The sequence below is a fragment of the Meleagris gallopavo genome, chromosome 21, assembly GCF_905368555.1.
Source record: "Meleagris gallopavo chromosome 21, MGAL_WU_HG_1.1, whole genome shotgun sequence".
NCBI classification, from domain to species: domain Eukaryota; kingdom Metazoa; phylum Chordata; class Aves; order Galliformes; family Phasianidae; genus Meleagris; species Meleagris gallopavo.
In genome coordinates, this window is record NC_139424.1 from 5,694,684 (window position 1) to 5,711,618 (window position 16,935).

General features: G+C 50.5%; 2 protein-coding genes across 3 annotated transcripts; both read right to left on the bottom strand.

Annotated features, from left to right (window-relative positions):
- Positions 1–669: 669 nt before the first annotated feature.
- Positions 670–12,361, bottom strand: UNC119 (unc-119 lipid binding chaperone). Of its 2 annotated transcripts, none has more exons than XM_010721875.4 (5): positions 12,158–12,361; positions 6,614–6,727; positions 5,537–5,639; positions 4,378–4,550; positions 670–4,018 (listed from the first exon to the last, which is right to left on the bottom strand). In XM_010721875.4, exons 1-5 carry the CDS (start codon positions 12,273–12,275, stop codon positions 3,906–3,908), a joined length of 621 nt encoding a protein of 206 aa, XP_010720177.2. In that variant the 5' UTR covers positions 12,276–12,361; the 3' UTR covers positions 670–3,905. The 2 variants fall into 2 exon arrangements, with proteins under 2 accessions (XP_010720177.2, XP_019477420.1); XM_019621875.2 differs by lacking the exon at positions 12,158–12,361 and adding an exon at positions 6,823–7,537.
- A 360-nt stretch (positions 12,362–12,721) lies between these two features.
- Positions 12,722–16,864, bottom strand: PIGS (phosphatidylinositol glycan anchor biosynthesis class S). Its single transcript, XM_085240792.1, has 12 exons — positions 16,706–16,864; positions 16,477–16,616; positions 16,297–16,408; positions 16,098–16,187; positions 15,794–15,885; positions 15,286–15,484; positions 14,815–14,957; positions 14,599–14,713; positions 14,210–14,355; positions 14,031–14,131; positions 13,478–13,688; positions 12,722–13,333 (listed from the first exon to the last, which is right to left on the bottom strand). The coding sequence occupies exons 1-12, from the start codon at positions 16,785–16,787 to the stop codon at positions 13,058–13,060; spliced, it is 1,707 nt and encodes a 568-aa protein (XP_085096918.1). The 5' UTR covers positions 16,788–16,864; the 3' UTR covers positions 12,722–13,057.
- Between the last annotated feature and the right edge of the window lie 71 nt (positions 16,865–16,935).

Consider the following 16,935-nt stretch of genomic DNA (forward strand, 5'->3'; position numbering starts at 1 on the left):
AACACCACGAAAACTTAGGGCTTCAATCAGCTGCAATTAATATTTTTCCTGTCCTTGTCCCCCTCCCTCCCTTTTTTTTTTTTTTTTTTACCCCAAAGATAACTTTTATCACTGCAGTCAGTGCATGTAAACCCATCTCGTGACCATCACAACACATACAGTTCTGATGGCTCTTCATTTTTTGGCCATCTCACAGTTTCCAAAACTGAAAAGACTTTCCGCATTAAGAATGGGATAAATCCCCATCAGGGGGAGTTAATTCAGAAATGTCATGATATAAAGGACATCTTCAGCATATATATATGGTAATAATTTAGGTTTTGCTCAATGACAGGAGAACAAAACTCCTGAAATTTAAACGATTCTTGCTGTGTTCTTGAAAATAAATCATTCTATTTTTCCCTCTGAAGTTTGTGGATTGTTGGACCGTGCAGCCAACCACAAACGTTTTTCCACTGTTGTTCCTTGCAAACTCTGAAATTTAAATGAATTTCAAATAAAATAAGAAAGTTTGGGATATAACTTCCCTATTCTTTTTTTAAAAGGACACTATTAGCACCCACTTCTTTCTCTCAGGTTAATTCACTATCAGTACACATCTAGTCGACGTCACATGGTGAGAGATGACGAGTCACTGCTAGCATAATCTAGGTTGGATTTTGATGTGGCTTTCTTTTTTTTTTTTTTTTTTTTCCCCATTCAGAAAGCCAGAACCCAATTTTCCACGCTGGTTCATTCGAACAGAGCTACAGTGCTAAATAATTAAAATCATTTTGAAAACGAGAAAAAATAAAATCATCATCATTCCGGTGTTGCTTATGGGCAAAAGCAGCGTGTCCCAAGTCAACAACGTAGATTTCCATCTGGCTATGCAGCAGTGTAAAGGAAACTCCCTCCTGGTCAATAATTTCCATGTTTGTAAATAGCATGAGTGGAGATTTTAAATAAATGCAAACATGTTTGCATGTGAAACGGAGCCATAATGATAACCGTGGCAATGGGAAACACAAAAGAACCTCCATTGCATATCCCACAGGAAAGTCTTGTTGTTTCCATTGCTTAGGAATAGGAATTTATTTGTAGGAAATTGTGGAGGCTTAAAAAAAAAAAAAGAAAAAAAAAAAAAAGAAAAGAGAACAGTCCTCGCTCTGAAAAGCTGAAGTTAAATAGGTTGGAATTGATGTTATTGAAAATGTCCCACAGTTTTCTCCAGGTTTAAAGTATTCCTATCATTAGAAAACAATAAATACATATAGTAAAACATCTCCTCACACTGAATTTTCTATTAGCCTGAAATTATGACCCATCCAATCTCAATTAGCAGAACAGTAAGCAGATCTGGGGACACAGATCAGCCGTGGATAGTTTGTTCTCTTGTGTTTAACCACACAATGCAGGATGTCAGGAAGTCCATTCAACAAAACTGTTGGGAAGTACTGGGAAAAATGCAGCTTTATGTTCTTTTCTCATAGGGACCTACTGAGCTGATTACAGAATTATTTTTTTATGAAATTACTTTCATTTTTGAACTCCTAAAGACTTAAAAGGAGGCAGCATTAAAAGGGATCAGAACAAGACTATCTCAGCTCAGCAAACAATAGTTTGCACATTGGTCACATACCAAGATGCTTAGTTGGATAACCCAAGAGTCTGCACCAAAATATAGGAATATACAAAGACAACAGAGCTGTTTGAAAGGTAGGACTGGCAATTCTGGCCAAGCACCATTACTAGAAGTTATTATTATGAACAGCAGCAAAGTGCTGAGAGATAGGAATGATTAAAACAAATAAGCAACACCTACAACTATGCAGGGTGCTACTTACAGACACTCTTCTGTCTTCAATTTGCTCACTCAAGAGTCGAAACAACATCAACGCTCACATTTGCACGATGTCATTGAATATAATGATGAAGGGAAAAAAGGGTGGGGAGGACACAGACTTTTGGAACTGTTCTCTACTTTAATCATGACTGTGCTATAAAACTTGCTGATCTGTAGCTCAAAGCGTAATACAAATAAGGAGGAAACTCTTTGCAACCCTCAAACAGCCGTAGGCAAGATGTTGAGTTTTACACACTACCAACAAAAAACAGCAATAAATACAAGTCTCATCGTGATAAGAATTGCTCATTGATAGCAGCTGTGTCAGAACAGTGGTTTCTACATACTTTCTTAACAATCAACCTGAAAAAAAAGCTGTAACCCAAACTCATTGTATTTTCTTTAGAAAATGGAATCCTTCAGGTGATGGAGTCCCCATCCTGGAGGTGTTGGAGAACCATGGGGATGTGGCACTGAAGGATGTGGGCACGATGGGGTGGGTTGGGGTTGGACTTGGGGATCTGAGAGCTCTTTTCCAGCCTGAATGGTTCTGTGATGCTATGAAACGTTCGCACACCTGACAGTGATTTCGACCCAGTAACAGCACACAGCCTCCCTGCTCTTACACTACATCTGCAACCATTCGTAGTTCTCCTGTTTGACGTAAGCTGTGACCAAAAAGAGGTTCATCACGACTGGAAATGGTATTTTATAAAAATTAGTACAATCACACGTATCTGAGGCTAACATTGAACATTCCACTTCAACTCACAGGAACAGACATGGAGACATCAAGTATTTATAGGAATATCTACAGACTGCAACTGCCTTTTTTTCCTCTTTTTAAGTATCACTGATCTCTAGAGTAAGGGTTTCATGACAACAGGCAATTGGGAAAAATGAAGGAGGGAAGCTTTGACCCTGCACAACCTTCTCAGGTTTGGTTTTGCATGCACTATTCTATTGACATTGCTACTTCATTGCAGTATTATCTTCCTAAGAAGTGCATCCTGAGAAACTTGTGCAAGGTTGTTCTTAAACTTCTTACAGAGAAGGGCTTAAAGCCTGGCATTATTAGAGTTGCTGCTTCACCTGTATTCATACCCAGTGCAAAACAAAGGGAAAACGCTGACATAACACACTTCAAATTCAGATACAAATGAGAGATTGGACATTCCACACTTTCTGACTGCCTTGGACAAATTAGTGTTGCTCTAACGAGCATTGCTGAAGCCCTTGTCTTAGTGTTGAGCATAGATTAAAGAAATAGACATGTATGACATATAGCACAAGCTGAATGGGAGCTCTGTAAAAGTGTTAAATAAAGCTAAAATCCTTTTTTTTTTGTTTTTCAGCCAGACTAGTCTGGGTTCAGTTTGCAGAAACTGAAATTAATGGAGGATGTTTAGAGGGCTTGTAGACACCCAACACTATGTTCTTCCATCTGAAATTCAGGACAGTACCTGATGAAACTAGTGGTCTTCACTGCATGTTTCATTGCTTCCAAGATTTAAAAAACATTATACAGAAGGAGCAAAACAAAGGGATGAGATGCTTATTTAGAGCAATAATCCAAAAGATGAAACTGTAGGGTTTCTGTAAGGTTTTTAGCTGGATGTACAGGTTAAAACTGGCTGTGCTTTTGAAGCATTCACAACAAGAGCCAACCAAACAAAACTCTGCGTTTGCATCCGTCCACTCACACGTTTCTCAAATTGCATTTTCTGAAACCATCGCGTCCCAAAGGATACGTGAGGGCAAGTAGACAAATCTGCAGAATTAGGGCAAAATCCCACAGGTCCCACAAGGCCATGTTCAAAGCAGACACCTGAAGAACGTAGGGAAGTGGTCTCCAAAGTTCACATAGCATCGTAGAACCGCTCAGAGCTCTGAAGATCTGGGTCTGCTCAAAGAGATGAGGCTGGCCAGTTTGGTCATGAAACTCCTACTGTGGCAGAGTCCTTGGTTTGTGGATCCGTGTCCAGCTGACGCTGTAGGCAACTGGACTGAAGGTGTTGGTGTCCCTGATGACTTCAATTGGAAAGCAAAGGCCAGCCCAGGTTGGCTGTCCATCCCGCTCTCAAGGTCCTCCACTGTATGAATAATCTGCCTTGTTGTGCATCACCAGCTTGTTATCTACGAAGTAGAAACTGTCCGACTGTGTCTCGTATGGATGGAGGATCATCTCTCGAACTGCAGGGGGGGGAAAAAAAAAAATCAATTGTGTTAAACAGAGGCCCTGCTGAGACAACAGGTTGTGCTGGCTTTCCTGTAGACTTTGTTTGAAGGCTCTTTTAAGGAACTCATAATCCAAATATGTTAAGGCACCATACAACATGTAAGGGCTCTATCTATCCTCAGAACACTTCAAAAGAAATCTCTCATGGTGTGACAATAAGCAAGAAGCAGTCAATTATTTCCATAGGCTGCAGTATGAGGACAAAGTTACTGACATACAAGATGAGGGAATCTAATGAATATAAGGTTACACAGATTTAATTCTGATGCCCATGCTAAAGCACATGAGATAACATCACAGTCATTGAACTTACTGAGATCCTCCGAGAGCTGTGGGAATTCATAGATGTGCTCACATGTGTTCTTACTGCTGGGGATGCAGAACCCAAACTCAAAATCAAAACTCTTCAGCAGCTGATCGCGGAAGTAATGCCTCTCAATCATGCGGAAGTTATTGATGGGTTTGTCCCCCACTGTGAATTCCACCCTGGAAAGGAAGAATGAGAGAGAAATGAGCTTTCTGCTCAAGTATGGGTTTCGAGCATCCCTATGTCAATCACTAGCAGTTCCTTATTGCACTGGATTACCATTCAAGCTTATTTAATTTTTCTGATGGGTATTTAAAAAGCAGATGTACAAATAGACTTCTTTGGTCCTTTTCTACTTTATAAAGGGGGAGAAGTTAGAACCAGCACTATATTTAAGTATTTAAGTGAGAAAGGTAGGTATTGGTTACATATGATGAGCTGAATTTTAACCTGGAGCAGGAGTAACATACATCAGTCCTTCAGAAACACACATTTGGAGCTGATAGGAACTATCTGATAGGAGCTATCACACTGCAGACCAACTTCTAAACACCTGAATAAAATAGGTTTATATAGGGAGCTCTAACCAATGGTCACTAGAGTACTGTGGACTTAATGCCATATTAGCAGTGGGCATATGCTCTTAATTAGATTGAATTTAAACCTCAGTGAACGTAAAGAAAAACAAAGATAACAAAGAACTGCCTTGTAGTGACACACATCCCTCTAAAATATCTGGTAAAGACACAGAAGCCCACCAGCCTGCTCCTGGGGGGGCCAGAAAGCAATAACTGGGATATTAGGGAAAAATTCTTCTCCAAAGAGCAGTGCTGCAGTGGCACAGCTGCCCAGGGAGGTGGGGGGGTCACCATCCATCCATGGAGGTGTTCAGGAACCGTGGGGACGTGGCATTGAGGGCTGTGGTCAGCGGGCATGGTGGGGTGGGGTGGGAATCTGAGAGTTCTTTTCCAACCTGAATGATTCTGTGATTCTATATAAGCTAAAGGGATGGAGGAAACAAACCATCCAGCAAAGATGTTGGGAGATTCCCATCACAACAAACGGTCCCTATGAAATCAGCTCAACTTCCTGGTGGGATCGACAAGCAGAGAGCCACTTTTTATATATCCCAGTAGGAAAAGCAGCACGAGGAGCTGTTACTTACGTGGCCCCAACCTGGCGCAGGCGAAGGAAAGCTGGGGTGAACTGGTAGCGCACAAAGCGCCCCGCGTTGGGGTCAATGTCCTTCTTGTCATTGTGTTCACGTTCTGCAAAAGTGCAAAGACTGCATTGGGACAGCGTTCCTTCCTAACAATCCCACTGTGGAAATTGGTGGTATGTTCCCCATTGGGTGGTTTATTCCTCTGCCTCGGTGGCAAAGCTGTGCTCTCTTTCTGTACCCTGGGGCCAATCCCGTTGAGTTGGCAGAGTTGGAAATTGGTTCCTCTGAACAAAAAAAAAGAACTAAAGGTCCTTCTGGCAGAACACCGAGCACACAAAGAGCCCTCTGTGAAGAGCCTGCATGAGCATGACTGTGTATTTTAACTGAGAAGACATATATTACGAGCAAAAAAGATTCACAGATGAACGTTTGAGGCTCTGCCACCAAACTGAAGGACACATAAAATACTATGAACTATCCACTAGAGATTCCAATCCTTACTTTCCTTATTGAGGAAAGGTGAAAGTCTGGTTTTTGAAAGAAGTTATAAATTGGGAGCTTTAGAAATTATCTGTTCACTGTTAAAGAGAGGATACTTAACAAAGTTAGTATGCAGTAGGTCCAAAGCAAAAGCAGCGTTAACCACAGCACGATGTTAAGCAGGGAGATTCTTTGCCATAGGACACAGGAGATTGTGCACTGGCTCAAGACATTGGTACACGGGCTCAAGAAATAAGGGCTATTAAATATAAGGACATCATCTGCACAGTCACACACGAGCTGACGGGCTCATGAGCAGCCAACACATGCTGGCCTCCTCCTCCTCCTTTGCTTCTATTTACAACATCCATCTGTCCTTTCTCATCACAGATGGAGGTCATAATACAGGAGCAATTAATTCTGACCACTGTATTGGTACAGAGGAATGTGTTTCTGCTGCAGGTTGGGAATCCAGCCCTCCTGCAGGTGAAAGTTTCTCCTGGGTGGGGGGACATGTTGAGTAAAAGGGATGAGAAAAGGCAAAAGAAGCAGGTGTTAATATTGGTTTGTTCACAAAGGCAATGCTGTGTGCACACCCACCTGATGCTGCTGGTTTGGTGATTTCAAACAACACTGTGCCCGATTCCATGTCCCGGATTTTAAACCTGGTGAAGTCTATTTTGTAAACGTTTTCCTCTGGAGTGCATAGGTAATCTGCAGAAGAAAGCACACTGATATGAAGGCTTTGTGTCTACGAAGGCAGACCCAGCACCGCCTGCTCACACTGCCCAGCACTCAGAGGTCATCACCTTTTCCCAACTTTGTGCCAGTTGCTCCTGGATCCATTTCTCCTTAAGGGCATTGAGAACAGACAGCACCTGCACCAAATCCTTGCCTTCTCAGGGTAAGAGGCTTTGCCTTTTTAAAAACTGCCCTCTGGCAGAATGTGAGCACTAAGCAGCTTTACGGGCACTAAGCCGACTGCGCCGACTGGAGCAGGATCCCCTCCCCACACCATCTCACCTCTCTCCAGACAAAGCACGGCCTCTTCCCTCTACCAACACTCATCCCATGCAAGGACTCATCCCTCAGCACTGAAAATGGCGTTGAAGCCTTTCCCTGTGCTGGGAAGCAGGGAGCCCAGGGCACCTTCCCCAGAGCACAAAGGCAAGCTTGGAGCTGCGTCTGCCTGCAAGTTAATTATTAAGTGTTTTCCTTCTGCAGAATTCCTGCCCATCCAGCACCATGGCAACAGCTTTATCCCCCTCCTTGGCAGCAGTGTTGCTACAGAAACAGTGTCCATGACTCATCCACAGGAGAGGAGAGCAAATCAGAACCACCGGAAGGGAGAAAACCCCAAGCAGAATCCCCACCGGGCTCCTGCCCATCAGTGCCTGCACCCCTGCACTAGTTTTTCCAATAGAAAATATTCAAAAACCTATATTTATTTTGATAGGTGCACCCGTATCTAATCAGATGGCGTCTGAGGAAAGAATCGTGGAATCATTCAGGTTGGAAAAGAGCTCTCAGGTCCCCAAATCCAACCCCAACCCACCCCACTGTGCCCACTGACCACAGCCCTCACGGTTCTCCAAAGCTCCAGTAGATGAAGTGGATCATTACAAGAAAGGGAGTTTTTGGTTCTTGCTTCTTTCACTTCCTCCAAAGCAGGTAGCATTGTTGCCCTGCTGTGAACCCAATAATCACAGTGTCTTCCTGAACAAGCCCTCACTTGATGCACCACTGATGAACAAGTGATGAAGGAATGGACAGATGAACATCTTAGGAAACCCAGAGATTGTCTTTTGGGCTGAAAGGGTAAGTACTACAAAAACAAATCACAAAAGAGGACCCTTTCCTCCTAAAGCACAATGGTTTGCTATCTCCAAACCCAACTTTATTCACCTTTATTCACAAACTCCAAACCCAAAGTTATTCATGTTTATGAATATCTCAGGAGAAATAGGACAAGAGGGGATGGCCTTAAGTTGCATCAGGAGACCATCAGGTCAGATATTAAGAACAGTTTACTCTCCAAAGAGCGGTGATGCATTGGCAATGCTCCCCAAGGAGGTGGAGGAGTTCCCATCCATGGAGGTGTTCGGAAACCACGGGGATGTGGCACTGAGGGCCATGGTCAGTGGACATGGTGGGGTCTGTATCATGCCCAAAGATCTGCAAATGCCTGTCCTTACCAAGTAGGTTATTTAGTGGATGAGATTGGGTGTTACTCCCAAGGCTAAGAAGGAACTCAAGATCTGGTGGTGAAAAGGAATGTAAATTGTGAGGATACTGTACAAGAAACAGACACAATGACAGTGGCTGGCAGTAGGATCGCCTCTCCCCATCACAATGACAAGAATTTAGGGAATGAGAAGACTCCGGCCGCCATCCATCCGGACCTATTTCTTAACATGCATTACCCAACAAGGTCAGCGGCTATTTTAAAGACCACTCCCAAGATGTAAGCCAGGTATAAAGCAGAGACGACTGCAGAGGAATTGCTGGGAGCTGGAGATTAGGAGATTATCAGATTGAAGAGACTCAGGAGGAAGCGAGCAAAAATAGTATCAGCCCAGCCAAGACTCGGAGCAGTGACGCAGGACAGAGTGCAGGACCTCGAGGGGAAGGCAGGGCACGTTTCCATTGAAGAAAGAACTCAACCACCTCCCTGCCCTCTGCCTCACCAGTTCAAATCCCACAGCTTTCCATTCCCTTCGCCATCCCTGTTGGGGACAGATCAACCCTTAGGCCTTGGCAAAAGGACAAACCCGCTCAGCTCGGCCCTGGTGCTACCCATACACCATCTGTGCTCCCCTGAAGATCTCACAGCCCATCTTGCAGTGTGAGAGTGCTAACAAAGCCCTTCCACAGCACAGCACTTCAAGCTGGGAGCCGTCACCAAGCCTTGAAAAGGTTCATAGCAGCGTCTGTTGTGCTGCTGAGGGAAGAAGTCACGGTGACAGCAGCTTGACACAGCTCTGCAATATGGCTGTGCTGCAGGAAATCTGCCTATCAAAACACTTCCACACATCACAGCCCCAGACAGTGATTCATTAACCCCCTCACCGACTCCCCCAGTAATCAGAGCTCCCGATGCAATGAGTGGTCTCAATTAAACGGGGAAGAAGAGAAAGTCGTGGCTTCAGGAACAGCTCTGAAGATTGATCTGCACGCATTGCTTCATGCTAACACAGCTCAGCTGGAATGCAGGGCACCCACCAGGTGCCTGCTCTGACCACTGGGCCCCTCAGCCAGGCTGGCTAAAGCTGCTGTCTCTGAGAGATCCCAAACGACAGCTCACGGAAGAGATTACTTTCAGAAATGATTAAGCACGCCTTCCTTATTTTTAGGCTTTGTTTTGTAAGTGTTTCCAAGTATGTCATCAATCATTTATCCAACCTCTCGGTTTGCTAACGCCAAAGCAGCCCTCAGAACAATACTTAGAATAGTAAAACTCAAGATAAGCCTTATCCCAGCAGCACAGACAAACTGCCCAGAGCTGTGCTATGCATGGTGCTCTCAGCCTGAAGCTTGCCCTTGGTTATGCATCAGTTTGACAACTGGCATCGTCACGTGGCAACAGGGGATGGCACTGCAAACGCTGTGATGCCATCCTCCTGCTGACCACCCATGGCTCCCATCCCAAAAGCCAGACAAAGAAATCAAAGCTGTGCTGGAATTAACCTCGCCTGCAGGCAACGTGGGAGCAGCACAGCGTGACCTAGCAAACATTCAGCCTGGTCGAAGGCATCAGGGACAGTGCTCAGCTCTCCCTCTCCCTGCCCCACCACGCAGGACGTTGGCAGACGCACACCCCAATAACTGCAGACACACCGCTCTGATCCTCCTGCTGCTGCAGTAATTAATTGCAATTTGAACTGAGCTCTGCCCTGCTCCTTTGCTAATCCCAAGTTAATCACGTCATAAGGTTTTCCTCTTTTTGTAACCGCAGTTGGATGAGCAAGTAACAAATCCTGCTAATTGCAAAGAAAACGGTCCCTTTGCTTTACACCTAAACCCAGCCCTCTAAAACACCCAGACACCCCAGAGCAGCACCCTGGGTCCATCAGTTTGACCTTAGCGTGACCAGAAGTGATGGAGGATGTGACACTGCAAGGACACAGCACAAATATGCAGGACAGCTTGCACGCTCCCCCTTTAAGCTTATTAGAAAGGCATCGGGAGCAGAGCCACGAGCAGCAGAACGAGTTCAACAATGTGAGTTGCTGCAGTACTGGCCTGGAAGTTGGGATAAAAATGAGTTATCTGGAACTGTGAGGGATGTCCACGGCACCAGGACAGCGCTGCTGCAATTCCTGCCCAACCATCAGCTCCTGTGTCAGCTTCACATGGGCTGGAACACCTGGATCTGAGTGTCAAAACTGGGGTCAGCAGGATACAAGTGGCTGTGGTCATGAGTTGGGATGACTTGGTGGTATAAGCACTAAGATTTGCAATGGAAAGAGTTAATTCAAGTAGTTTTAAGAAGAGAGCTTTCCTAAGAAGGAAAAAATGGAAGAGGAGTGGGAGAGGAGAAATTTTAACCACATACTTCTCCATCCACCAGTCTCTGATTGGTGTAATACCCTTTAAAAGCCATATATGACACCACATAGTCCTTGCCAGCTCCTCTTATTCTCCTGATGTTAAAACACAGACAGGGGGAACTATGTGCTGACCTTTCTCCTGGTCCAAGAGCACTCGCCATGCCCTCCACCCCATATCCTCCTTCCCAATTCCAGGCACAACAAGCCACACCCCAGATACTGCCCTAACTACAGGCACCAAGGCTGCATACTGTACACACCAGGCTGCGAAGAGAAAGAATGAGGAAGGAGTTGTTTCTGGGCTTCTATACAAACCTACAGGATCTATGCACCAGAGATGGTGTGAACTTGGCCACATCCCCAATGCACGCAGGTCCTTTTGGATCACAGCTTCACACCTCCACCATACACTCGAGCAGAAGCAGAGTGACACTTTATGGAGAGCAGGGAAGATGGAAAGGAAATGCATATGAGTGCTGCCCCATGGTAAGATGATGCAGGAGAGCAGCTCTGCTCCTGTGCAGTGATCAGCTCAGCCTTCCTACACACTGAAAATGCAGGTGCTTACCAAAAGCAAACAGCAGCATCGAGGCCAGGGTGCCCAGAGTTGAAGCCACTGAGGCCTGCAGACCCCAGGAGCAAGGGCAGGGGGTGGCCACGTGCCTGCAGCCCCCTGAGAGGGCACAGCTGCATGCAGGGCCACGTGGGCTCCCAACAAGCAAAGCACTGAGCACAGCCATGGCTGGGACTCACCATCCAACTGCTGCTCTTCCAAGCGCGCTGGCAGCACGCTCCAGTGCCTGCTGCTCTGATTTCTGGGCCTGGGCAGTGAGTCACAGCCCAGCACAGCATCTCAGCAGGGAAACAGACACAGCAGACCCCCCAGACCAGCACTCCCTGCAGGGCTTCCTCCCCTCCTTCCCTCCACCCACCCCTGTGCTGCTCAGCCCCCCAAGGCCGCCTGCATGCCCCGATACCCACAGCCACATCCTTTCTGGGGTTTCTCGTGGTACAGCTCTGCCTGCAGCACTGATCCTGCTCCAAGCACAGCCACCCATCACTGCCCCCTCCTCCCCTGCAGCAAGACAAAACACATGGGATGCAAAAAGGCTGTTCAGGGGGCAGGGGGACACTGCCACAGCCAGGCTGGCCTGGAGCATGTGCCATCTCCCAGCTCAGCACGCTGCAATCCCAGCAGGTCCAACAGAGCTGCTGCCACATAAGCACAACAGCCCCTTTCGCCCCATAGGATGCTCACAAGACCACAGCAGCCCTACAGAGGTGAGAAAGGGGAAACCAAACAGGAAGGCTGCAGGATGGTCACAACACTCCTCCCCATCGGATCTGTGACCCCATCCCGAGCCCCTCCAGCTCCCCCCCCCGCAGCTGGGGGTTCAGCCTGGCCCACCCATAGGGCACAATGAGCAGCATCCCACCTCTGACCCTACTTGGGGGGGGATCCCACTCCGCAACGTGAGCATCCCTGCAGGTCACCCCCATCCCTCACCCTCTAAGCTGGGTCTCCCCTCGCACCCAAAGCACTGCCCCATCCTTCACCCCATACAAACGCGATGCCCCCCTCCCAGCCCCGTACCGCTGGTGACCCGCTGCAGCCCCAGCACGTCGTCGGGCCCGATGAGCGCTTTCCGACCCAGCTCCTCCTCGGTCCTCGCTGCCGCTCCCCCGGCCCCGCCGCTCTTCTTCACCTTCATGGCCCCTCCACCTCCTCCTCCTCCTCCTCCGGTGTGATCGACCCCGCTAAGCGCTGCCGCCGGCCCCGCCGCACCGGGAGGGGCAGCACCGCCCCCTGCACGGACCGCCCCCCGGCACGGCACGGCACAGCCCAGCGCCGCCGGCAGCACCGCCCGGCATCGCTCCCAGAGCCCCTCACCGCACCCCGACAGCATCGGGCTGAACGCGTTTCTTTTTCCCCTGTACGACCCCGAAGGGTTCCCCCAACTTGAGAGCTTTTAGGTTAACGTGCCGAAGGGAAAAGCTCGACCCCAGTAATAAGTCTCAAACCAAACGCTCACCGACCCCATTAATAACTGCCTGCCAACAGCTGAACCCCACAACCCTCCCTCCCCACTAGGTGCTGTGGGCTACGTACCTTTAAGACAGGACTCGAGGTGGACAAAACCCGGGGAAGCAGGAGAGATTCGCGCAGCCCCCACACCCCCATCCAGCCCCCTGCACAACGGGGCAGATTGGGCAGGAGGTTCTTTATTTACACATGAACACAGCGCAGGGCTGCGGGGTGCATGCAGGTCTCCCTCCCTTCCCTCAAGTCTCAGTAACAGGGGCGCAAGCAGCAGTTCTGAGTGGAAGGTGCAAGACTCTGACTGTGAGCATCTCTCACCCGTGAAAGCAGCTTCTTCCCACTCCTGCACACCCAGTCCGGGCCTGACCCAATGCAGTTCAGGGTGCCTGCCTGCACCATGATGCAATGCACTCCGTGAGGTCCCAGCCCTAAAGCAGGGCACCTTCCATGGACTCAGTCCATCTTGGTGGGTTCCTTCTTGTTCTGCCTGGCCTCCCGGAGCATCTTAGCCAAGGAGAGGAGGATGGGGACAGCCATGGGCAGGAAGAGGGGGATGTAGATGGCGAATTTCTGATCATCCGGGAAGTAGAGAAGATGGAGAAGGGAGGGGTCGAAGAATGCCCGCTCTGAGGAGGTGACAGCTTCCTTGCTGGCCTGGAAAGCCGAGTGCAGACGGCCCTCAGCCAGCTCAGCCACGGCATCCTGTGCTGCAGCCACCGCTCGGTACACCTGCACAGCAACAGCACAGCAGTCAGTCCTCAACCAGAGAAGCAAAGCTAAGGGAACTTGCTTCTGGGCAGTGCCCCACTGCTCTGCACGGGGCCAGCAGCTCCTGGCCCCTCCACTCCTCACGTCAGGGTGTCCCAGCCCTACCTCTGAGGCAACATCGTCTTTGATGACGATGTTACTGATCTGGTCTAGCAGCTGTGCCAGCGAAGTCAAGGTGGTGGACACAGTGGCAATATTCTCCAATGTATGGGCCCAGAGCAGGCGGTCCAGCTCCCAGTCAGCTAGGCCTTCATTCCCTGGGCTCTCCACCAGGAACTCAGGGGGCAGCTCCTCCTGAGAAATCCCAAATAGTAACCTGGGAACAGATGGGAAGGTCCCAGCCTGCATCAGGATGCACAATGTACGTGCTCCTTGCTCTTCCCCCTCTCTGGTGCACTGAGTCCCAGCAGGGCTCAGCTCACACCCAGCAGCCTCCTGCACGTGGGGCAGGACAAGCCTCACACACATCAGGACACACAACACTCCTGACCAGGGAGTGGTGTTGGCTGGTAGTCAGCACCCCAAAAGCCACAGAAATTCACCCTCAGTCTCCCAGAGCCCACAGAAGGGCCGAGCTGGTGGGCTCCAACATGGAGTCATTGGGCTCTGACCCCATCAATGCACATGTGGGCCTGGGGAGGGAAGAGCGAGTCCTCACCGGAGCTGGGCCAGGAAAACCTCCATCACTCTCAACATGTCCACATCCACGCGCAGCGGGAGGGAGGTTTGGGAGGAAGCAGGGACTTCAACATTGTAAATCTGCAGGAGAGTGTGTCAGTGAGGCACAGCTAGAGCCTTATGGGGAGAGTAAGCACCGCTAACATCACAGCCCCATACCATGATGCCACCCCAGCGGGGGCTGTGGAAGGCATTGGTGGCCACTGGGGTTCCATCCTTGTCCTGGATGTAGAGTGGAGAGTGGGAGCGCTCTGGCACATACAGCAAGAAGTTCAGCACAGGGTAGAGTGAAGCAGCGCTGGAACCTAAAGCAGAACTGAATCAAAGAACTCCCCTGGCCCACACAAACAAAGAGAGCACAGCCTTGCTCTTCCTTAAGCTGCAAGCCTCAAACAGAACACTCAGACCAGCAGGTCTCAGGCAACCCCAACACAATCATGTGGGGTAAAAAGGTGCTGTAGGAAAGGAAGGGGCACAGGTGTAGGCACAGCTGTCCCTGCCTCAGCAGAGCCTGATCCCACTAGAGTGCAGTCAGGAGTGGTGCTCACCCAGCCGGGCCTCCACAGGGTTGATGACATGTGGGAGGCTGTGTGCACTCAGGATGAAGCTGGAGGACTCCTTGTCAAAGCGTGGAGTTACTCCAAGAACAGCGTAGTACAAGATCTGCAGGGACACAACACAGATGTTGCTGGCAGAGAAGAACATCCCAGGGCACGTGGCAGGGCCAGGGCTGGGCTCTCCCCATCGCCTCTCCCAGCCCTCACCTGTGAGTCAACAGAGAAGTTGGCCACGAGGTTCAGCTTGTCCAGGATGGGCTGCACATAGCGTTTCACAGCACCCTCGATGTCCCAGTCCACATCATGCGACTTGGGGTCAGGGTTGAGCAGGCTGAAGGTGATTTCGTACCCTGCCAAGCACCCAGAGTGTGAGGCACCAGCACAACCACCACCTGATGATGCCAAGACTGGGCAAGTGGCTACAAGGGAGCTCCTCAGAGCCATAGGACCTGACACCCTTTCTCCCAGGCTCTCCCTGATGTGGGGTCGCACTTCAGTGCCCCAGCACACATGGATCACAGTGCAGGTCCTGTCCCCAAGCAATAGACAAGAGCAAAGGGAAGATTCTGGGGGCCATTAGACGTTCAGGGTTGCTACAGGTAGAGTAGGAACAGCCTCGCTCCAAATGCAGCTGGCCTTCTGGGGGACAGAAAAGGAAGCTGGGGTGCAAATCCATACCCAGGCTGGATTTCAAGTGCCGCCAGGCGTCGGGGCCGAGCTGACCATCAGGAACACGGTCTGAGAGGGCAGCAGCGATGGAGCTGGCCGTGAAAGACATCACCTGCATGAGCTGCTGGAGGCGGGAATGGAGTGTGGCCAGGCCCTGCCCAGCCCTCACCAGGGCGCTGCGATGCTTCCCCACGTAGACATTGATACCCTGAGGAAGGGGGAGCAGTGAGGGCTGGGAGCAAAGACAGCTCTGCCAACACACCAAAGAGCCTGGTGCCACCCGTGACAACCTGAGGAGGAATGTGTCCCCATAGGGTACCTTCAAGGTAATCCCATGTTCCTCCCTGCTCCTAATGATCCCATTTCTTACTTGGGTTTTACAGCAAGACCCTTTACATCACTGAACCCCAGGCTGCATTCTGGTAGGACAGGGAACATAGAGAACTGTGGGTTTCCTCCAGGACAGCCAGCCCCAGAGCCATAGCACAGAGGATGGCACTGCAGGTTGCCTCCCTACCTGAGGCAGGAGAGAGGAGGCTTCAGGAACCACGTACACAGTCAGAGAGCCTGGTGGAGAGTCCTGCATTGCATGCAGAGCAGCGTCAGCCTCTGAGGAAGACAGATCCATCAGCAGAGCTAGGATTTTCAATCTGCTCCCCATCCCACAGCCAGCAAAGCCAAGCTTTGGGCTAAGCCAGCCTCAGAAAGCAGAGCTGCTCCAGGGCTGAAGTCGGGCTGCAGAGTGCCCACGTGCAGCCCTTCCAGGAGGGAAAAGCACGCAGAGCCACGGCTGTGCCTGCTGTGCCCCCTCACCACCCTACCTCGCACCGTGGCTGCTCCCAGCGCCGCCTCCTCCCGCGCCGTGGTGCCGCGATAGGCCGTCTCGATGCGGGACGTGACATCGGATCGTGCTGCCAGCGGGGGAAAAGACAAACCCAGGCTGAAAACCTGAGCGCAGCCCTCAGCGCCTCCCAGGCGGCTCTTACAGCTGACGGGCGGGGCAGACTGCGGGGCTCTTACAGCTGACGGGCACCCGCTCCTCCCGCACGTCCCCGTACGGCAGCCGCCGGGGCAGATCTGCGGGCACCGAGCCCGGGAGGAAAACCACCGAGACGCTCACGGCCACCTGGAACTGTAAGAGCACGGCGTGTCACGACCCATCTCCGGCCCGCCCGCCCGCCCGCAGCCCCCGCCGCTCACCGGCAGCCGGCCCAGAGCCGCGATGTCTCCGTAGGGCAGCGCGGCGCGGTACGTCTCCGTCGTCTTCCACCACAGCGGCAGCCCCAGCAGCACGGCGATGGCGGCGAAGGACAGCGCGGCGCGGCGGCCCCGGGAGCGCTCTGCGGGGACACCCGGGTGAGGCTCCGGGCCTCGCTCTGCCCCGGCCCGGCCACGGCGAACCCGGCCCGAGGCGCGGTGCCGCCGGTACCTGCTTCATCAGCCGCCGCCGCCGCCGCCATCTTCTCTTCCGGTCCCACCGAGAGGGCGGGGCTTATGCCCAGCTCAGCCATTTAAAAACTCCCGGCGCAAGGCGCGGCCAATAGGCGTACAGCTAGCGGAAAGGTGTCTCAACTATGCGGGCGGCGCAGCCAATCAGAGCTCTGCGGGCGGGACGCGGTCTCTACGGGTGCCGCACAGGGCCAGGCGGTGCCCACGCGT